The sequence below is a fragment of the Acipenser ruthenus genome, chromosome 5 (assembly GCF_902713425.1).
Source record: "Acipenser ruthenus chromosome 5, fAciRut3.2 maternal haplotype, whole genome shotgun sequence".
Taxonomy (NCBI): Eukaryota; Metazoa; Chordata; class Actinopteri; order Acipenseriformes; family Acipenseridae; genus Acipenser; species Acipenser ruthenus.
Window position 1 is genome coordinate 78,156,997 of NC_081193.1, and position 23,801 is coordinate 78,180,797.

Here is a 23,801-nt window from a genome sequence, read left to right on the forward strand (position 1 = left end):
GTACTTGCTGCATCACTGGCAGATGTGGATGGCTTTATACAAGGCTAGGCAATAGTGGACCGGAATGTCATTGAGTCGCCATGTGATTGCAACGCAATACAAAAACAAACAGAAGATAGACAATACAGCCTTGTTCCTTTTATAGTTTCTGGATTTTATAAATGTTTTAGTAGTAAACGAAACAGAGTTTAAAGTTGGAAGCCTTTTAACAAGCAGGTCAATTTCTAGAGAGTAATACAATATGGATAGCAGAATAAAAAATAAAAAAAGCAATTACTGACCATTTGTTTCACTGGTCTTTTCAGCAACTACACTGTACAGCGGTTCTGTTCCTCGATGGAAGGTTGCCCATGCCTTTTCTTCAAAACAGGGTGCTGTGGCTTCACTACACAACCACGTCTAGACCCCAAGAAGCATGATTTGATTCCCAAACTTATAATCTGAGGTGTATAAAGTTCCTTTCAATTAAAGAACCCTTCGTGCATACTCATGAACTCATTATCAGTTAATCCAGGTTATTTTAGCTGCAGCAGATGTGTATTTCAGTTGGCAGGTTTGCTCTGTGTGGGTCACCACAGAGTTTTTCTTTTTCAGCTCTCTCAGCTCTCGCAGGCCACAGAGATCTTAACTACAGAACACATGCTGCGCTTTTCTTCAGGAGGATGGAGGGAGTGAGCTGGGTTGGGCAGAATTTTTTATTTATTTACAGTCATATATACAGTATATATACAGTATATTGCTTATTTGAAATAGTTTTTTTTACTGAAATGCAAGACGGTGATTTTATGGCTTTTTTTATTTTATTGTATTCGTCAATGAGATTTTTAGCTAGACTTGTTGCTTTTGATGTGTAGTGTTGACTAACTTGAAAAACATACAACTTTTGAAATAGCTAGCTTTTTATCTATAGCCATGGACCAGCATAAAACCTGCTTTGATGCATTTAATGCATTTTTTTTCATCAGTTTGTTGTATTACACTCTTATGGATAACACACGCTAGACACCCCAGTGTTGGTTCTTTACACTATATTCCAGTACATGCTTCACATACAGTAGCTACGAGTAGTAGTACAATAGGGAACCTTGGGGCAAGAAAAAGCAGAGGAGCCTGCAGTAATTGCCTATGCGTATTAACTGAAAAGGTTTGGTACTGAATCATGAAGTAAAAATGCACTGCTGCAAGTATCTCCAATGAAGCATTCACTAGATGGCGCTGTCTCTTAAACCTAAACAAACAAGCTTCTGATCTAGCCTGTGTTACAGTACAGATGTCTGTGGTGAAAGACAATCTGACAAGTAGATGCTCCCAAAGTAAGGTCAAAGTTCCTTTTATTAAGTAAGCAAATTAGTAATTACAGTAAGAAACACGTGATTGCAAACATCATACAAAAGTAAGAGGGCAGCATGAAAAAAATATATAAAGCATGGCACAGTATAGTAAAGCATAGGTAAGCATGGCAAACCATCGTAAACTATGTTAAATGCATAGTTTAACCATGGGAAAACTGTAAATGTTTATTACATTAAAGATGCAACTAAAGTATCAACCCCTTAGAAGGTGACAACAGTACACCTAGAGCAGTTTTAAACCTAAACCTACAATAAATGGATGAAACTGTATGAGGCAGTTATGAGGTGTGTGGTGAAGTTGCCTTTGATTGTGCTGCACCTGAGCTGCAAATAAACAGAGAACTTAAGTATACACCCAGTGCTGTCAGTGCCAGCAGCTTTCTGAATATCCTGCTGACTTTTTGAAAAAAGGAAGAGGAGAAATGAAACGGCACTGTGTTTTCTCTGGCCCTGTGCAGGCAGGGATATAAGCTGTGGCTCGGGGACATTCCTGCGCTTCATAAGCTTGCGACCGCTCTGTAGCTGCGCTCAATCTTCTCTGCCCTGCAAATTACACACTGCTGAAAATAGACAATGGCTGCCTAAGCACGTGGTTCAAATTCTTGTTTCAAACAGAGAAGCCACCGCACAGACAAACCACTGGAGACGGCAAGCTTTTTTTTTCTTGTGATGAAAACAGTAATATTTTTTTTATTTTTTATTTTTTTTATGGGGCTTGTGGTTGGGGAAGGGGGAGGTGGAGAGGAAGAGTGTAGACTTTAGTATGTCATTATTTAACCCTTCCCATCCCAATTGACAGCTTTGGTAGCAACCCTTCGTAGACCCAAGAGGCTACAGCCTACAAAACAGCCAATAGTTAGATGTTTTGATGACTTGTATAGTAGTGGGCAGCAGTAGTTTTTAATGGAGCTTTACCCATCAGCCCCTTTTCAGAATTGCATTATTAAATTCAATATATAATGTTATATAAACATATAAATATAACTTGGAAGTCAGGTACAACATAGGTCAAATTGTGTTGAACTTAACCCTGAGGAAAAAATGTTTGTAACAAAAGTCATTAAAAGTAATCATAGTAGTCCTATACATCGTAGTAGTCATATACATTATTTGTGATCAGTTGTGATGCAAACCTTCATTATCAAGAAAGAATGTCTAAAAAGTATTATCTGTTCCCTTTTTTTAAATATTTTAAATGATTAGGTTTTTTGTTCTATAGTGGGTGTCCCATAAATCAGGTATCATAGGCATACTTGTTAATATTGGTTGTCTCTTTATTTTTTTCAAGTATGAAATGTTATTAAGCAAAGATTTAAAAATTCTGATTAGATATGTGGTGCAGCGGATAGTCAACAAGGAGTGGCTGTCATATAACAGAGAACATCCTAATCTGCAGAATCTAGGATATTGCCTGTGATGATGAAGATCATAACATACCACAATCGATCAAATTCCCTTACCATTAACAACTTGGTATCTCATGGATTGATAATCATGACATTTTTTACGCTTGTGTTATCAATGAAAAGTATATTATTAAACAAGCTAGAAAAATACATTTTCACTGGTACTGTGCCGTTAAAGATCAAATCCTCTAAAAAAGTTGACAGTGTTGTGCTGCCCTGTACTAAACCTGACTCTGTGAAAGCCATGCCTCGGTGAAAGTGCTTTTCTAAATGTGCAAGAAAAAGGAGTATGATTATCCCACAAGTAAACAAGCTGACATCAGTGCAGCTCCAGTGTGCGTGGGAGTGAGGTTCAGTGCACTGCTGGGGCTCCCATAAGTGTAAAGCCTTTAATTTCACCTTTCGCTGGGTGTGGACCACATGCTGAGGAGCTCCTGCTGTTCGTAACCTAGTGAAAATGAAAGGCTGTCAGTTTATTATACAGAACTATTCCCTCATGCTATGTGACTGAAGGAAGGGGTCAGTTTGGGTTTCTGACAAATAACAGTTAGTGTTGTTTATTTGCATTTCAACTGGTGAAAAACAGGACATTGCTCTCTCTCTCTGTGACAGTTAGGGGGCTATGAGATCTAATGGTTTAAGAACAGGCCTAAGAGCCAGAAAATGTAAGGTTTGATTCCCAGCTTAGCCACTGATGCTGTTTCTGTCTGTCTATCTGTGCCCAGAATATTTGGATTTGGCTTGGTTCTCAAACTTATTTATTCTGAATTGTCACTGTCCTTTTTTTCAGAAAGGAAAAACAGTAAAGTTACCAAACTAGAAATAAATAACTCACACTCTTAATAGTTGTATTGTTGTTTCTTATTTGTTTTAGTTGGTGTTTTTTTACTTTCATAAAAATTTGGAGTAAAGAACTTTGAGAATATAGCCCTGAGTGTATTATACTTTTTGCTAAGATCTTTGAGAAGATGGCTGCTCAGCCACTTTGCTGGTTCTCATGTTTATGAGAAATTCCAGTCATTCGGGACACAGAAACCAACCTGATCTTTGCTAGAAATGCTGCATAATCTTATGCTTGATCTCAGTGCAGCGTTTGATACAGTGGATTTCCAGAATCTCCTAGACCATACTGAGAGAGCTGTGGGTCTGAAATGCATAGTCCTCAACTCATCCAGATCTAATCTTATTATTAATTTATTTAGCAGACACCTTTATCCAAGGCAACTTACAGAGACTAGGGTGTGTGAATTATGCATCAGCTGCAGAGTCACTTACAACAACGTCTCACCTGAAAGGCAGAGCACAAGGAGGTTAAGTGACTTGCTCAAGGTCACACAGTGAGTCAAGTGAGTGAGCCAGGATTTGAACCGGGGACCTCCTGGTTACAAGCCCTTTTCTTTAACCACCGGACCACACAGCCTCCTATCTTCCCATGCTATTGCCGTATCTGGGTCCTATTGTCAACTACTGGATTTCTTCTCTATGCTGATGATACTCAACTGTATGTTCCATAAAAATCCCATAGTGCAGCTTCTCTTTCAATATACAGTCATTTATAAATGTAATGCGCAGAAATAAGCACCAGGAAATCATCTTTCTAGGCAATAACACCATTCAAAACTAATACAAGGTGTCATTGATCGACATAGCTGAGCATTTCTTGTGTCACTGCTGGTGATTCATAATGTAGCTTACATCTTCCCCCATTTGATTGGCTCAGGAAGGTGTCCATCATGGAGGACCCAGAGCAGAACATCCACCTAAAGAACCTGTCATCTCAGCAGGCAGCCAATGAGGAAGAGGCACTCAACCTGCTCTTCCTGGGAGACACCAACCGCATGATTGCTGAGGTAAGAGGGGTGGGGGCGGCGGGGAGGCCAGAAAACATAAAAGCAGTCTGCTGTAGGCAACCCCAGTGTGTATTCTGAGAGTCACCTTAAAGTGTTTCTTGCAGGTTTTTGTTATCACTGAAATGGATGCAGCAGTATTTATTAAGAATGTTAGCATTATTATTAAAAAAAAACAAAACAAAAAGAAACATTTTATAGCCCACTAAAATGTGATTAATGTGAATCACATGGATCATGGACCATGCCTACCAAAAACATGACCTTTTTGTACCACGTCACGTGTGACGTAGCAAAAGGGAAACAGTTCTCGACCTGTATGTCTGGCCTACAGGTTTGTGAGATAAAAAAAAAAATTAATAATAATATGGTGAATACTTGCGTGAACTCCAGCCTGTCAGGGCATCGAAGGGGAAAAAGAGTGCCGTATTTCACTCCTGGGTGCGGTTTGTACAAATCAAAAGAGAGGACTTTCACAAAATCCATTCACAAAAAAAATTCAGTCGTTTGTGGTGCGCACTTTCTCAACATTGATTATCTGGAGGGGAACTTACTTGAATATAGCACGGGATTTAGAAGCAAGCAACGAGTCAGGCTGAAGTCAGATGTGGTACCTTCACTGCACGTCAATTTATTTATGTATTTATTTATTTATTTATTTAATGACATTTGATATGTGGCAAACCATGATAAGGGGGCACCACTGCATTGTACAGTATTTCCTGTTTGATAGTATCTTACGGTATCTTGATTTTTCTTGACTATATCATGCATTTGTGGCATATACCACTGACTTCCTTCATGTTGTTAGTGCCTAATGTACCACAACTGACCATCACTACCCTACATATTGTTACAACAATTAAATACACAGACCATTTACTTTTAGCTGGTGTAAGGATTTGAATTTCCTAGTGCAGACTCTACAACTTTCTCCTCCCTCAACCTGTTGTGATGATACTGACCAAAGTTCTAAACAAAGTTCCATATGCGGTTACCCTGCTTCTGCCCCTGTGTGAACGTCTTATGGTCTCGTCATATAATACAAAAATAAACCATTAAATAAATAAAAACGACATTCAAGAAAAAAAAGAGATTGCTGGAGACAGCAGCTTTGGGGTTCTGCTGAACAGAGCACATGTTGATACCGTGTAAGTCTTGTCAATGGATAATTATGCAGCCTTGATCCCTTTTGGCTTCCAGAGAAGCAAGAGTGTGATTGTCTGATTGTAATTGAGCAGTGATACCCAGGTTCAACCAAGAACATTATTTGACTGTACCTTTTGTCCACTCTAGCAGATTGGCCCCCTTTTGATCAATGATAACCATATGTATGACTGAAGGATGATGCATCCAGTTTAACTAGACTGACTTATTGCACACATGCTTTTATCTTCCTTCAAGGGGGCGCTTTAGTGTCATACAGGAAGTTGGCTGCATAGCGCACGACTTTGATCTAGTTCCCCCAGGTTTGGCACCGCTCCCTGTCCACATGCACCCCTGTTTTTCCACTCTTCCTCTCGCATGCCGAGCAGCTGTGGTTCCACTTTCCCCTGTGCACAAAGCTCCCATTGTTCTTGTTTGCAAGGATGATGATAGCCTTGTTAATTTGTTTACGCTGAGCTGCGGTAGTGCTGGGACACCACTCTCTTCTTGTGTGGTCACTGGTTGTGTTCTGAGTGTTTGTGTTTGTAATTGTTTGGCAGCGTGGATGGGGTTAAAGCCCCATCCCACTAAACTCATGTCGAATGTGACCATCTCTGGATTGATTGATTATTTATTGCTTATCTGGAGATGGTCACATGTCTAAAAACCAGCAGCTTTGGCTGAACAGTGTAGGTGTTCAAAGAGGAGGAACGTGTGGGAGAGAGACGGGAGAAAAACATAAGTAAAAGTAAGATGAAAACAGAAAGAAAGCAATCGCTACCCGTGCTGGGCAGACTAGCACGGTATTTGTTTGGGTGTCAGAATATTTTGTGTTTGAGACTTTGTTTTGTTAAACCTTTTTATTTTGCTCTGTGAGCGTTGTTTTGTTTAATTATTTTATTTTTGACTAAAAACGCGCCCCAGCGCATCAGACCGCAGTCCTGCCTCTGTCAGCTTCCTGGTCTAGGGACGTCATCGTTACGCCGTCCTGACGCACACACAAAAATCAAGTCGTTTTTTTTTAACCCACTTTTTTAACTTTTGGCCGTATGTTCCTCATCTGTCTTTCTGGACACTCTACAGCTGTGTTTTTTTATAACTGAGCGAATGGGAAGACACATCCTTCTTATTCATCAGACTACAGGCTTAGTCCCATGGGCGAGATCACTGGGGAGAAATACATTTATAAATAAATACGAATAAAAGTGTCCTATAGGCATCGTTATAAATGCTCTTTAATCTTCATTTGTTTAATGAAAGGGATTTTTAAATACAGTAAATCTAGTTTTATTCAAAGTTACATGTGTGCATGTGTTCTTGCTTTTTAAACCAATAAGAACACATTGGAAGTTTCCAACCTTGCTGGGATTGCAATAGCAGTTAACAGGTACCACAATACTGCTGCTGCTCAGAGTAGTTTGATACCTTGGTGCCATAAACTTCATAGTTATATATTGAATGAGTACCCATGCATTCAATTCATCTTGCTGTGGTTGAAGAGCAGGTTGATCTGTATTTTCACTGCACCTTCATTAATATGTCTTTGGGGTTTGGAGTACAGTATGCATTTTACTTACATACCTTATTTGTAAAGTATTTATCATGAAATCAGTAATATCAAAACAGTCCATCCATTTTGATGGATCTGTTATTCAGTCAATGCCTACATTTTGGCTATGGGTTTTGATTTTTGGGTTTTATTTTTTGCTGTTAAAAAATCAGGTCAAATTTAGAACTAAAAAAACAGTTTAAAGTGTTGTAGCATATAAAACATCACAAACTTAGCACTGCAATATACTTTCATTTAATGCACTTATTAAAAAGCAAAAAATATATACTTTTAACAAAACAGGATCATTGGCTTAGAAAGGATCATTGGCTTACAAATGAATCCTTGATTCATTAGAACTGTTTTGATAATACTGAAGCAATCTGTCAGGTTAATAACTGTTTAATTGTAAACATTTCAATTGGGGTGTAGTAACTGGATATACCCTAAAATCAGAAGCCCTATGTGTGTATGATTTTCATCTTATCTCTCATATCTTTGTCTGACAGACCCCGATGAACCAGGCCTCCACCCGCTCCCACTGTATCTTCACGATCCACGTGTCTGGCCGCGAGCCGGGCTCTGCCACGGTGCGGCATTCCAAACTGCACCTGGTGGACCTGGCAGGGTCCGAGCGTGTGGGTAAGACAGGGGTGGGGGGGCAGCTGCTGACCGAGGCCAAGTACATCAACCTGTCGCTGCACTACCTGGAACAGGTATGCCACTCTCACAAACTCTGGGCCACCACAATTATGGGGTGTGCAACTGTAAATTTAAGGTGATGTGGACTCCAGCATCAACTGGAAGTGTGAAAGATCTCTTAATTGTCCAATTCAGAGGAATGTGCATAACCTGATTTTTAACATTTATTTTTTGCCCTATTTGTTTAATTGAACCTCCATCCAGATCCAAAAGCAATAAATATTTCAATTTACACATTTAACTTTCCTGGACTGGAGTTGCCCATACTTGATATATATTGGTATAACTGATTGCCAATACAGTCAAACTCAGGGTTCACCTGTGTACCAGGGATCCCTTAACACATCAGCCTGTCACTGCAACCTGGAATAGGCTTTGGACTACAAGAGGGTGCTGTAACACATCAGTATTGGATTTTGTTAATGGCTCTAAGTTTTTTTGGCCCTCCCCCCGCAGGTTATCATTGCTCTCTCTGAGAAGAATCGCTCCCACATTCCTTACCGGAACTCCATGATGACCTCAGTGCTGCGGGACAGTCTGGGTGGAAACTGCATGACTACCATGATTGCCACACTCTCCGTGGAGAAGAGGAACATAGATGTACGTGACAATTGGAGTTCCCTGTGGCTTCCACTAATTAAGTGTTTAATATTGAAAAATAACTGAGACTGTTTAGTAGGGGTGTTAGTTTCAGGCAACATTCTTAACGTTTAACATTCGGCTGGTGTTAAAACATTTGAACATTTGTCATTGCAGCCTTAGTGGATTGCTTCGTCTGTGGCAACAAACTCTGAGGGGGTATCAGCTGGTTGTAAAAGTATCTGAATCCACCAAGATCTCCTTTTCCTACCCCGATATCAAACTTTAACAGCTAATTGTACCACAGCTTTCCACGTGCTACAGCACTGGTTGAAATTAAATGCCTGAGAGCTTTAAATACCAAAGAGTTTTTGAAAGCAGGAACACTTGTATATTTCAAGAAGCAATGTTAAATTAGTTTAATGCTAAGCTACCAGAGCACTTAAAGTGACTATTTTGTTTCAACATACGAACTTCAGCAGTCCTGAGATGAATCCAGTGGGTGTAGTGTAATATTATAAAAAGTTTTGTGTGTTTGGCTCTCGCAGGAATCGATCTCAACATGTCGCTTTGCACAGAGAGTAGCGCTGATCAAGAACGAGGCTGTGCTCAATGAAGAGCTGGACCCAGGACTGGTAAGACAGTTTCATAGCCTGGTCTGGAGGTGCAAAACGACCTTATCGGAAAATTTTTTACTTGTTAAGAAATAACTTAATTTGTTCACTGATGTTTAGCCAGACAGAAATATTTATAGACAGAAATACACTAAAGAGACGCGCCATAAAGACTTTGGTACCACATGGTGGTAGAATATAGATCCTCTACTGTTTATATTAATTAGGAAGACCTAATTGACTGTAATAACGATACACTTTGTAAAAAGCTGCCTATTCCACTGCCAGTACTGGGATCAAAGTGCTGGGCCCCAGATCCACACCATTGGCTTAGGAAACAAAACACATTCAATGACGCAGAGCGCACCACACACACAAGGTAGAAAAACTACAAATACTGACTCCGATCAAGGGTTATAGTGGAAACCAGTGGCCTGTATGTGACTAACAGTAGGTTAATATACAATACTAGAGAGACAGTAGAACGTACAGTACCTTGCTGTAGTAGACTTTATAAAAGTTTACCGTTGAAAAGTTTTCCCATGCTTTTCCTATGGTTATACTATGAATTTACCATAGTTTACCCTTGTTGTCATGCTTTTAATATGTTTTACCATACGTCTCTGGGCTTCACAGTACATACATAAAGTATGCTTAGCATTCCGCAATTTTGGTTATCTGAACAATTTTTTCTTGGGGAGTTTATTTTACAAATATTAAAATAGGGATAAAATCGGTAAAGAATAGTTTTTCATTGAAACACCGGTAAACATTGGGAAATAAAATTCTCAGTATACACACTTTACATGTGGACTATGATGCATAGCAGATCTGGTTTCTGATTAAGTTTAATGTCCCTGACAAATATTGCCATGATGAAACAGAATCTGTGCCACATTTTCCCAAGTTTGCTGAATGTGACATCAGCACAAAACAAGGCAGGTTTGTTTGCCTTCAAAAATCATACTGGACATTTCCATCAATGAAATTAAAGCATCATCATTTTCTGTCAAATAGCATTAGGCAGTGTTTTAGCTGATGTGATGGACAGTACTGTCACACGAAGTCACCACACCTCTCTGCAGTAAACAGTGGCTGTCTAGCAAAGACAGAGCTCTGACAAACTCATTGACAGTCATTCTGCGCTCTCTTTTGGATTGCTTGTCTCTCAGTTCACTTTCTTGTTTAGTTTAATGTGTCACTTACTTTCAATGTTCTTTTATTCTCTCAGCGCAAACTTGTACCTTAATGCAGCAGTATTTGCAAAGCAGTGCGTCCTCTGCCTCTTCTGGACCACTTTTTGTATACTTCAAAACATTTGTTTTCTTTTAAATATTTATAAACTGATTTACGTTTTCTCCCCATTTCTCAGCCACTCAAAATATTATATTTTTGTGCAAGTATTTCAATTTAGTTTTTGATCAAGCTAGTTACTACACCCAGCACTTGCCACAATAATCTGACTTTGATTGAGCATTGGCCAACAGAATCAGCTGATGATGTGTTTGTGAAGCAACAGAACCAATCACATGCGACTACGTGGCAATCTGATTCAAGCAATCAAAATTCTAAAAGGTATTGACAATGTCGACCCAAGGGACTTTTTTGACCTGAAAAAAGAAACAAGGACCAGGGGTCACAAATGGAGATTAGATAAAGGGGCACAGAAAACAGGAGGCACTTTCTTACACAGAGAATTATGAGGGTCTGGAACCAACTCCCCTGTAATGTTGTTGAAGCTGACACTCTGGGATCCTTCAAGAAGCTGCTTGATGAGGTTCTGGGATCAATAAGCTACTAACAACCAAACGAGCAAGATGGGCCAAATGGCCTCCCCTCGTTTGTAAACTTTCTTATGTTCTTATGTTCTTAATTTAGAGAACTAATTGAATATTTGATTGACCCGAGCTAACCAGTATGATGCAAACATCACTAACTTAAAAAGTGCTATAATGAAAAACACAATTTCCATGAGATGCGGTAGCACTGAGGCAGCAGTATCAATTACCATCACAAAGCTTGGTCTTTCTTTTAATGAGGGTTCACTTTCAAGTACGAAATATAACCATTACCGGATGGGTATTTACCTCCTAAAGACCCAAATTGTGAAAATTATATACCAAAGCTGCTCGCCGAGCCAGACACAATCGTAGCCCTGCCCTTGAGGACACAAAAGGACTGCACTCACAGATCTCAGCACCATTTTTCCTTTCAAGACTGACCTGATTATTGCATTATTGCTTCTATCCCTATATACTTTGCATTTAGTGTGTTTTTTTACACAAATTATATGTGATATTTAAACTAATCCCTTCAATAATTTTTACTAATTGTGCGTATTGTGTGCACTACAGCCTGTTGCTTGTTACGTCCCGCTGCAGCCTCGTGCCCTGCGTGAAGCCAGCGGCTAGAGTCGCTTCTTCCCAGGGATCCAGCAACATAAGTCGGCTGACTTTGTGCTCTCACACTAGGCTGCATAGCTCCGGCTGGTGCTTATTTTTTTTTCTCGGTTTTGCTTTTTTAACACCATACGAGACCGTTTATATTATTATGTAATTGTTTAATTACTGTTTTTGTTGAAAGTATTTTCTTTTTGTGTGTTTTTTACAGATTCTACGCACAGGCCTGTCTGCAATGTAGTGCTCAGCACACGTGCAGCAAGAGCAGCTGCTTCAACCACAGTATCTTGATGTCATTTTGGTGACAGCTTTTAGCATTACCATTGTGAAGGCTGTTAGTCCATTCTAATAAGCAGGCTTCCCTCAGTCTCGTGTGTGTGGTACTGACTGAGTGGTTTTGCCAGTGGCTTTTATAGGTGGGCATTACGAAGTGACTGCGAACTGGTAGACCAGTACCAAACCGCTACTGAGGTCACGACCCACTCTTAACCTGACCCGGTACCGAACTGGGACCGTGGTTACCGTCCCAGTACCAATTCGGTGCTATAGCCGTGCCGGTGCTAAAGTCACCAAACCTTTACTGATCTGTTTCTGCCCTGGTACCGACCCTTGCTGCTGTCATCGGACCGGTACCGACCCGGTCCCAGTACTGCACCCATCCTGAACCAATACCGACCCGGTGTTAAATACACCAAACCAGTACTGAACCGACCCCGTACCTTCCAGGAACCAATCCAGTTCCAGCCTGCTATTGACAGGTGCTCAGGTCACTGGTCTGGTATCAAACTGGTCCCCGCCCAGTCGATACCTATACCAGATTGAGACAGCACCTGTACAACTGTATCTGTACACTGCATTGCTTTCTCCCTGCATCATGCCTGGGTTCTATCCCTGTGAGGCATGTAAGACCAGTCTGCCTATTGAGGACAAACACGGCAGGTGCTCGTACTGCCTGGGGCCAGAGCACGCCAAGGAGGCACTGGCTAACCGCAACTTCTGTGAGTTTGGTGCCCCTTTTTCCAAGCGTGCGCTTGAGAAATTGCTATCCGCAGCTCTCAGGAGTGTTCTGCGTCCTTTACTTTCCAGGTGACCACCTCCAGTACATAAACCAGTGGGAAACTGGTGCCCTAGGCCCCAGCACCCTCAAAGACTGGCACAGCCGGCTGCTCACAGGCCTAGGGCCCCTTCTCAGGGAGCCATCTGGACTATTGGCATTTGGGTGCTTAGTACTGTTCAGACCAGCTATTCGCTGCAGTTCAAGCACAGTCCACCTCTCTTTTAGGGCGTGACTGCAACATCAGTCACACACCCACAGGATGACTCTGTGGTGACTCAGGAGGTAGCAGCTCTGCTTCAGAAACAGCCTATTTGCATGGTAGACCCCCTCCAGTTGGAGGAAGGGTTCTACTCCAAGTACTTCCTAGTACCTAAGCGGGATTGTGGCCTCAGACCGATCCTCAACCTCAGACACGGTGGACCTCAGACGCCTATTTCTACATCCCCATAATACCAGCACACCTACCGTTCACGTTTCAGGGAACAGCATGCCAGTTCTGTGTTTTGCCATTTGGCCTCTTCCTAGCTTCCCTGTGCCTTCTCGAAGTGCATGGAAGCTATCCTGGCCCCATTGAGACTCAAAGGCATCAGAGTGCTCAATTATCTGGATGACTGGCTCATTTGTGCCGTCTCCAGCACAGGCAGGGGCCCACATGAAACTTGTCATCGGCCACCTTCAGCGGTTGGGCCTTACGGTGAAGCATGTGAAGAGCCAGCTCACGCCTTCCCAGACAGCCTCCTATCTAGGAGTGTGCTTGGACTCTGGGGCCATGCTGGCCACTCTGTCAGACAACAGAGTGCACAGAATAACCACCTGTTTGGAGCTTTTCAGCTCAACAGAGCGCCCATGGTAGTAACGTTCCAAAAACTTATAGGCCTGATGGCAGCAAACCCTTCCATTGGATCTCCTGCGCATGCGCCCTCTGCAGGCCTGTTTCAACAGCAGTTTTTTTTCAGCCCACTTTGAACCGCGACCTCTGTCTCTTGGTGGAAACAACCAGACCATCTACGCCTAGGCATAGCACTGGCTAGTGTCACCAGAATGGAGGTCATCACCACGTAGGCGTCCAGCCGGGGTGTGCAAGGTGTGTGGAACCCCCCTTAGCAGGGTTTCCACATCAGTGTTTTAGAGCTGCAGGCAGTTTACCTGGCCTTGCAAAAAAAGGTTTGAGGGAGACATGCGCTTGTCTGTACAGACAACACAACAGTGGTGGCTTATATCAACCACCAGGACGGCCTCAGGTCGCCCAGGTTCCATTGTGTGGCCCACAAGCTTTTGCTCTTGGGGAGTCCCCAGCAGCTAACAGTGGAGACCACCCTGAGGTGGTGAGCCTCAGTTGGCGGAGGTTTTGGAGAGCAGAGATAGACCTCTGTCTCCCAGGAATCAACCCACTGTCCTCTGGTTCTCCATAATAGGAGGCGGGGACCTGCTGGCAATAAATGCCTTGGCACACCAGTGGCCGAAGCATCTGTTATATGCCTTCCCACTGCTCGCCGTGCTCCCGCTGTGGAGAAAATCAGGCAGGACCGAAGGTGCTCCTAGTAGCCCATTATTGGCCCAGGACACTCTGGGTTTCAATCCTGATGCAGCTCCTGAGCGTCCAGCCGTGGAGACTGCCGAAGTGCTGCGACCTGCTCAGTCAGACATGGGGGACCTTTTTGGCATCCTGACCCATCGAGCCTGCAACTCTGGGTCTGTTCTGTCATTCCTTTTGTGCCCTCGGGTGCAGGGCTACGACTACGTCACTGGCTCGGCGAGCAGCATTGGTATACAATTTTCAGGATTTGGGTTTTTAGGAGGTAAATAGCCTTTCGGTAATGGTTACATTTCTACTTCAGGGAACCAGTTTTGAGAACAATATGCGAAAGACAGACAAAGAAATGTTTGTATAATTGCATAACATCATGTACATTTCTTTTTGGTACTTTTGCACACTTGTCAGAGGGGAAAAACCCTCTGACCTTCTTAAAGTCCTTGACCTTGATAGAAAGCCTTATATCCTGTTACTGACTCATGAGACACCCGGTGCTCAAGAATACCGAATGGTTGTTGTTTGTCTACATTCTTGCCATTACCTGGCATTACTTACAAGGCTTTTCTACACCTAGTTTATAGAAGTCAACATCTATTAATGTATCCCGCCCCCCGGATCATAAACAAGTCTCCCAAACTAATGACCCAGAGCCCAAATAGAGTAGCCTCCACAGGTTACAAACACTCACAATGAAGCAATTACTCAGAGCTGACCAGACAGGCTGATTAGTGCATACCTGCAACCCAAACACAGTGCTGTTAGAGCCAGACAGAGAAAATGTTTTGGAACGCGTTGCAAAATTCTTGCAGGCTCGTCTGGCCAGATAAAATGTGCAGGGCAGGGGGAATTCAGAGCTGCGTGTTTGTTTGCGGTAGGTCAATTAAGAGAGATTTAATTGAGAAATCAGGTTTGAATAACGAGCCAGTTGTGTGCCATAGCTAAAAAGAAAGAGAACACTGTAGGGAAATGGAAAATAGCCTATTTGAATTCAAGTTTTTTGCTAATTTGGGAATATTTTGACAGTTTATCCAAGCTGAAATTGTGAGCTGTATGTTTCCATCTGCCACTGGGATTGACTTGAAAGTGATTTAAATCAGATGTGTTCCTTTCCAGCAGCAGACTGAGATCAAAACTTTTTTCTTTCAGACTCTGTCAGCATCAGTTGAGATTGTGGACTGGTAGAACTCGATCTGTTTCCTAAAGAGGCAGTTTTTTTAAATCTCCTACTGCAGAAGGAAAATATGTCAGCAGTGCCGGTTCTAGTATAATATACTGTCAAGGAAATAATGGAGGTTGTTGGGTTAATCTATAAAAAGCAATTATATAAAAACTTAGTAGTTACAGGTGATCTTTTAATTTTATGTAATGTCTGGTTTCCGACTGGATTAGAGACTGCAGATGGAACCGGCTGCAACCCCAGTTTAATATTGGAAAGAGATTTAGAGACTGGTTTAGATGGAATGTGACATAAGACACTAGTTAACTCCCCTTCTCTTATTTGATAGTTCCTTGATATCTTTTAATATCGACAAAGTTGAGAGGAACTAGTAATCATTTCTAGTAATCTTTTACCATGCTGGTATATGGGCAATAATGGCCCAGGCTGAACTTGATATTCAGAGGAAGAATAGCATCCAAAACTGCTCATATCCAGCTTTGCTAAGCTTCTTTCTTTTGCACACATGCACAGTCACTAGGCCCTGGCCAAAGCTTTCCCGCAGACTTCATGAAGACCAGGGTGACTGAGCTGGGTGGAGATGTGCTGCACAAGGACACGTTGACTTCATTTGTCATCAGGAAAGCGGCTGTGTCTGGCAGTGCTGCTAATTACCATCTTGAAGGCAGTCACATGCCTGATTGTTTTCTGTTCTGGAACTAAAACTCTGTTTCCATTGGGTTTGTGACTCCATTTAGTCAGGGTTATATTTGCGCTTTAGTGTTTCCATTATAGAGTGATTTCTATTTACAGAGGTGGCCGCAAAGATTTTTTTGTTAAATGTACATGATGAATTGGTGACAACTGCCAATCGGAAGATGAAAAAATAAATCATTTACATTTTTTAAGGTGGTATTTCAAAGCCATAACAACCTGTCAATAGCTTAAAAAGTCAATAATTGGTTAATGATGTGTCAGGAAGACATACCTCTTTGAATTACTCGGAGATGTAGGGGTGGGAATAAGTGAAGCACATTAATGTTTGACTGGCCCGTCTCAGCGCCGCAGACTTGCTGCTCTGGCTTCTGCAGCAAGTGCATCGGAAGCAGCAGAGTGAGCGGGTGTCCAATGCACCAAGCTTTTTTGTAAGTACCGTAGCGGTTTAGTTTATTAAATGTTGTAGAGCATAATTACTATTGAAACAACCAATTACTTCAGCATCCAAAGATGGACTAATAATTAGTAAATTTTTGCACATTAAAAGGCTTTTTTAATGATTTTGTTTCTGTTTAAATCTAAAAATACGACTGGGGGGATGGGAGGTGGTGGGGGCCTCCAGCCGTCATGATGCACCAGGGCCACAAACTTCTTTCGATGGGCCTGGTGACGAGACAGTGGTTTAATGTTTATTTTGATCGTTTCAAAGTCCTAACATCATTTTAATTATTTTTGAGCAAGACTTGTTATTTTTTATTATCAAATTATATGGGATGTCTGTGGTGGCGATTAATGTACACAGTTGAAGTGGAGACCATTTTGACCAGATTGCAAATCTGCAAGATGTGTTTGTTTATTATATTTTATTTACTAGTTATTTTGGGGATTATTGTGATGGGGTGTTTGTGTACAGTACATAGTATGATGAGATCAATCAGAGAAACCAAGATGTCTGCAAGACTTACTATTTACTATTTGAGTGTTATTGGGAGATTTTAGGTATTGTGATGGGGAGGTGCTTGTGTACAAAAAAAAAAAAGAAAAAAGTAGGGTGTAGCCCTTTAACAATACACAGAACTCGTAGAACATATCTTTGCAATAAAAAAATCTTAAAAGCTAATACTATTCAACAAAACAGACAATATGTTGTATATGCAAAGCAAATTAAAAATGGAGTTATTAGTTACTGTCTCTTAAAGTGCTAGAACTGTAAATCTGGTCTGGAGCACTCTCCTGTAACAGTAATTTTACTCATGTAGTACATCGGTTTATACCATCTACATTTTCAGAATATTTTTCTTGCCTCTATTTTCCAATTATGTATGTTTGCATTCTCTATTTCTGTTTCTACTTCAATAATTATTTAACAGCTAGACTAACTTGGGTCTGTGTGCTGCATGAGCTACCTTTCTTAGTAGAGCTGCTAAGGTTAGTAGTTCATACAGCATGCAACCATTTATGTTTTTAGAAACTGAACTTTGCAACTGTAATTTCTGCCCTCTGCAGTAGTGACAAGATCTCTATGTAAAACCAGAGTTTCAGACTGGACAGAAATGACTGCTGCACACTCCTAGTGGTCATTTTTTTAAACCACCTCCCTTCAGATATTTAAAAAGCAGACTTGCTAAATGAACAATAGAGAATGAAACAGAACACACACAGTATGATGTTAAAGGAATTCTAACGAATACTTTGAAATCCATTTTCTTACCATTATTAAAATAAATACTGGTCCCCTTTTTACCCAGCTTTCTTTGGTTCTTCACTTTTTTTTCATTACATTACATAATATGCAACTATTACTAATAAAGAACTATAGATAAACTGTTGTATCCTCAAATGTTCCACAAGGCAACATCAGAGACTCTATAATAAAGGAGGTATGAAGAGGCTAATGGGCACATTTGCTTTTCTTGCATTAACATGTGTTTGAAACAGAAACAGTATCAGGAACATTCTATTACTTGTTATACAGACCGTGCAACAAAGGGTTGTTTTGTTGTATTGCTGTGTCTTCAAAAAGGTACGTGGTACTGCATTTTTTTATTTATTTAAATATGAACATTATAAAATTAAGAGGAATGCTGCAGCAAAGTTTTCAGTTGCATAGAAACAATCCTTTACAGATCAGGAAACTCTGTTGTGATCATTAACCTCAAGCAAAAGTCTCTATAATAATAATAAAAAAAATAAAATAATAATAATAATAATAACATTGCAGTTTTGCCCTTTTGGCAGCACAAAATAAAACAAAATAAAACTGACCATGAATGCAAAAAGGGCACTGAAATAAACTGAAATAAAAAATAAAAATACAAATAGGATAAAGAGTGTGGATTGTAAAAACAAGTCTTTTTCTTGCATTGCACCGTAATGCCCTATACAATGTGTAAAAATGTAATTGCCAGTGATTTTTTATGTAAGTTTAAAAGTAGCATTTTTGAAGTTTCGTCCTAATAGCAGGTGACTGACTGTTTTAGTATCATGGGGCATATGAAAAAGCCAAGATACTTCTAAGCATTAACATGTAATGCCCGTGCTGTGTATCCTTGTCTGGCGCTGTGTTTAGTGCCTTGGTGTTAGTGTGTTTAGAATGTTTGTTCAGAGATCTATCTGTTTGTGGCCGAATTTTAGCACCACTCTGCTGATGTTTTATGAACTGGGTGCCTGCCAATCACTGGTGTTTATTCAGGTCCACTGTCCTAGCATGCTGTTGAGTTTTTATTTTATGTCCTGTCTTTATCTATGGCATATGGGGATAGATTAGAATCTAATGGAGCTAATAGATTGGAAAGTGGAAATTAATCTAGGCCAGTTGGAGTACTGGGTGGGTGCCCGTTTTAATTTGACAGGTACTCTTTATGTTTCTTCCTTCTTGAACCAAAATGGATTTTAACCCAGTATCTACTGCAATATTGTCATTCACTGCCCTTTTATGTATGTATGTATGTATGTATGTATGTATTTATTTATTTATTTACTTGAATATAGGAACACTGCTACTGTCAAGATTTAGGCACAGTGCAGGCAGGTGTCAAGAAAACGTTCTCTTCTAACTAAACAGACATGCCATTCAGTCTTGAACCCCACAGACTTATGAATTGTTTGGTGGTTTTATCATGTGGATTTATAGTCTTCAGAAGGCATAAAAGGCTAGTTCATTAGCTAGCTGCTCCACCTACTGATGGCCCCTCATCCTTCACTCTTATTACTTGACTAAATTACCTCTCTTACACCCAGTTATACCCATATACAGTTGTCCCTCGTTATACCACCCCCCTTTATAACGCCACCCTCGCATACCACCAGCTATTCTCTCTGAACAAATGTCACCAATATAAAAAGTGCTATTTTTACCCATTATATCGCCATCCGCCAACTTCCTAAAACGTAAATATAAGCATTGTAGTTTCCCTTACTGTAGCGCCAGCAAAATAATCATGGCCACGTGAAACAGCAAAATTATGCAGTTAACCTTTGACTCACTTTCCTAATGCGTTGTTAACTGAACGTTCATACCAATGTCAGCACTCCCGCTCCCAAAGCAAAATAGAAAGTACAGCATGGCGCGTCGACCCTACATTTAACACCATAGCAAAAGAAACAAATCTGCATGTATGCATCTGCAAATAAGAAAGCAAGTCAGCAAGACATTGCAAATGTTTTCTCGCCTAAGTGAGGCATATACTGTTAATGGAAGGACAGTTCGAGACATTCTAATGGATTAAAAACAAATGGCTTACCTTGGTGGAACGGGTCGATTTTTTTTAACCGGAAAAAGGCTTGACGCAGTCTAAAATAAGTGACTTTTATAAATTATTATTATTATTATTATTTATTTCTTAGCAGACGCCCTTATCCAGGGCGACTTACAATCGCAAGCAAATACAAATACATTCAAGTGTTACAATATAAGTCATACAATAAGAACAAGAAATACAATAATTCTCAAGTGTGACAAACCACAATTCAATAATACAGCAGATAATAGTGAAAGTTACATCAGGATATGATTAAGTAGTGATAGTTACATCAGGATATGATTAAGTACAAAATACTACAGATTAAACACTTGGGAGATTACAATATTCTGAGGTACAGGATTAAATGCAGTAAAATAGGGGGCAGATAAGAGCAAAATAAAGCATATTTAAATGAAGGGTGATAGTGTCCCAGGATACAACAGAGGAGTTCTACAGGTGCTGTTTGAAGAGGTGAGTCTTAAGGAGGCGCCGGAATGTGGTCAGGGACTGGGCAGTCCTGACATCTGTAGGAAGGTCGTTCCACCACTGCGGAGCAAGGGTGGAGAAGGAGCGGGCTCGGGAGGCAGGGGAGCGTAGCGGAGGTAGAGCCAGTCTTCTAGTGCAGGCGGAGCGGAGAGGTCGAGTGGGGGTGTAGGGAGAGATGAGGGTCTGGAGGTAGCTGGGTGCAGTCTGATCAAGGCATCTGTAGGCTAGTACAAGAGTCTTGAACTGGATGCGAGCGGTGATCGGGAGCCAGTGGAGCGAGCGGAGTAGTGGAGTAGCGTGGGCGAAGCGAGGTAGAGAGAACACCAGGCGAGCAGCAGAGTTCTGGATGAGCTGGAGCGGACGGGTGGCGGACGCAGGGAGGCCAGCCAGGAGGGAGTTGCAGTAGTCTAGGCGGGAGAGTACCAGGGCCTGGACCAGGAGCTGGGTAGCATAGTTGGTGAGGAAGGGTCGGATTCTTCGGATGTTGCTCAGGAAGAATCTGCAAGTGCGTGCCAGAGTGGAGATGTGCTGGGAATAAGAGAGGCAGGGGTCCAGGGTGACTCCAAGGTTTTTAGCTGAGGTAAACCACAGTAAACCACAGTAAATGTTAAAAATATATATATATATGATAAGAGGTTTGTTTACATGCAAGTTTTGCACAAATGAAGGCTGACTTAAACTAAAGCATCAGTTTTGTAAACAGCAGAATTGTTTTTTTGTTTTTTACTTTTCGTTTAAAAAAAGTGTTTGCTTGTTCATAGTCAACATTTTTTTAACTGCTTAAAAAAGAATGCTGTTGAGCTTAAATTGCTTTGTGAAATAAATAGATGGCGTCTTTCAATGGGGGATAGTATTCAGCAGGCTTACAGTCGTGCCACAAACAGTGAAGTTCAAATGACCAGTACAGTAAAAAAAAAAAAAATTATTATTTTTATAAACTCATACAGATGGGAAAAGATGAGAAAACGTCACTAGTAGACCTACTGTTGTGTTAAGAACTAGTACTATAGTTTAAAACATGATTCATTTTTTATTAAAATGACATGGAGATACTGTAATTGCAAACAGAAGGTTGTGTGTGTGATTATTATTATTATTATTATTATTATTATTTTTATTTTTTTTTTATTTTTTTTGTTGACCCTCACTAACACCACCATCGCTTATTGCCCGTTTGTGCCCATGGCCCTTACCTGGCGGTATAAAGAGGGTTGACTGATAAGCCCATGCTAACCATAAATATATACAACAGTGCCATTTCCTGGTCGTTTAATATAAATCAACAGTTATGGCAAAAAGTTTTGCATCAACTAGAATTTTAGCTGAAACATATACAACATAACTACTCTGTACCCTCACTGGTGCGCAGACCCCGGTGGAGAATGATCACCCCTCTTAATACAAGAAGCATGGTGCTGCACAGTTAAGGGTTTCCAGCATTTAGATGAGAATCAAAGTGCGTGACTACTCTATTGCGTGAGTGCAAGTGTGATTAACACACTGCGGTGGTTTAGTTCCAAAGGCAAATCGTTGATAGCCAAAGCCAGCCCGCTGCTAGGAATACTAGCCCACCACAGAAACCTTAATGGCTGTATAAAATAATTACAGCCTTTCACTGGGAACTGCTGAAGAAGGGATTCTACAGTGTGACTGAAGATGACATTAGCTTTGCTTGGTGATGCCAAACACTTTTAATTTATGCCTATATTGGTGATTCATGTTGTAGAACAAGCCAAAAGATTCTTTCCAAAGAGAAACTGTGCCTAACAATGAGAATTTTAAGGTCTCTGTTTTATATAATACAATGGCACTGGCTTGCACTACTGCACGGTATGTGTTTTTCCTCAACCCCTAATCATTTTTCCATTAGATCAAAAATCTAAAGATGGTTATAATCTAATATTTTCCCTAAGTAGTACCGCATTGTCTATAGCCAACATGGTGCCTATGTGCAGGTAGCACTTTTTAGTAAAAAGCCTGAGATAGGCACTGAAGATAGACTGCTAGATATTTAGCAGTGACTGGTTGCTCTTGCTGGAAACTCGGCCAGAGGAAGCAGGTTCTGCCCCGGTGGTTTGAATTTATGAAGCCTCCCTCAATCTGTTTTTAAATTTGAAGCATTTGCTTTTAATCTGCGTGCCGATGGCCGCGTAACCTGCCAGACTTTCCGAGCATGGAGCTGAATGGGAGGGGGGGGGGGGGGAGGAGGGAAATGACTCGAGCTGTACTATAGCCAGGACTATAGTACATATAGTACTATATAGGACTATAGTATAGGACTTTCCGAGCATGGAGCTTAATGGGAGGGAGGGAGGCAGGAGAGGGAGGGAAATGACTCGAGCTGTACTGTCTTTCCAGATGATCATCCGCCTGAAGAGAGAGATCCTGGCGCTGAAGGACGAACTCGCCATGGTGACCGGAGAGCAGAGAACTGACCAACTCACAGAAGATGAGCTCCAGAAGTAATCCTGTTTTTGATTTATTTCGTTTATGTCTAGTTAGTCCTATCTCTTATGAAGTATTTCAATCCTCTGCAGTGTAGATCATTATGGCCATTATGATCATGTGGCCCTTGTTTATGCTCAGGATTTATTAAACTCCCTCTGCAAGTTACTATCATTAGATAAGGGCAGAGTTCAGCTGTGTCCAGCAAATCACACAGAGCCTCAACAGGAGGTCCAGGTTATGAGCAGAGGATGTACCCATTAAAATATACTTTAATTGCTACTCTTAGAAAGATTATGAATTTGTTCAGAGAGAAGTTCAAACCATAGAAAACAGTGTGGCGTCTCCAATGGGCTATTCAAGGGGATTTATTCCAATATAGAAACCACAATCCCATCACAAGCCTTTATGCCCCCTACTGTTGCTATTAGCTGAGACAGCTCCACCGGTGCCAGCGTGGCCATGTGGTGTATCTTTGGGTCTCCATGGCACGTGCACTTAGACTTTTTTTGCAGGGAAAATTTTAATCCTGTGAGAGGGACATCTCTGGCTATAGCTTTATCTAATAGTGATGGACCTTGCCTTGTACGCAAGTTATGGTGTAGCGGATATTGGGAATACAAGGTTTATGTAGTACAAGAAATTGCCACATTTACACGTTTTACTTGTATCTAGAGAACCACATGTCCTACTGTGATAACATTTGGTTACAATTTAGACCTACTCTTGTTTGCTATCTATGTGGGTATCCCTCTTCAAAAATATGCAACCCAAATTTTATCCATTTACTACAAATACAGAATCACTGTGATACCTATCTCGACTGTCACTGTTGCAGAAACACATTTTTGGGGGCAAAATGCAAAAAAATGGTCTCACCCAGTGTGACAAGGATGGCTGTAGGGGTGACGTCAGACCAGAAACAGAAACCACAACACACAGGCTACTGCGGGGCAAAACTAAGACGCAAAGTCGCTCAGTTCTTTATTAAATAAAACGGTTTTACAAAAACAAAAGACTTTTCAAAATAAACGTGCACGTGGGCCAAAGCAAACAAACAAACAAATAA

At 41.0% G+C, this 23,801-nt stretch overlaps 1 protein-coding gene across 2 annotated transcripts in view; it reads left to right on the plus strand.

Annotated features, from left to right (window-relative positions):
• Positions 1-23,801, plus strand: part of LOC117403331 (kinesin-like protein KIF6) — a 132,704-nt gene that overhangs the window by 17,120 nt on the left and 91,783 nt on the right. For both annotated transcript variants that reach the window (XM_034005399.3, XM_034005401.3), the window contains exons 6-10: positions 4,479-4,608; positions 7,810-8,016; positions 8,459-8,602; positions 9,130-9,216; positions 22,646-22,749. In XM_034005399.3, coding sequence (XP_033861290.2) covers positions 4,479-4,608; positions 7,810-8,016; positions 8,459-8,602; positions 9,130-9,216; positions 22,646-22,749 — 672 coding nt within the window. The remainder of the gene's footprint in view (positions 1-4,478; positions 4,609-7,809; positions 8,017-8,458; positions 8,603-9,129; positions 9,217-22,645; positions 22,750-23,801) is intronic.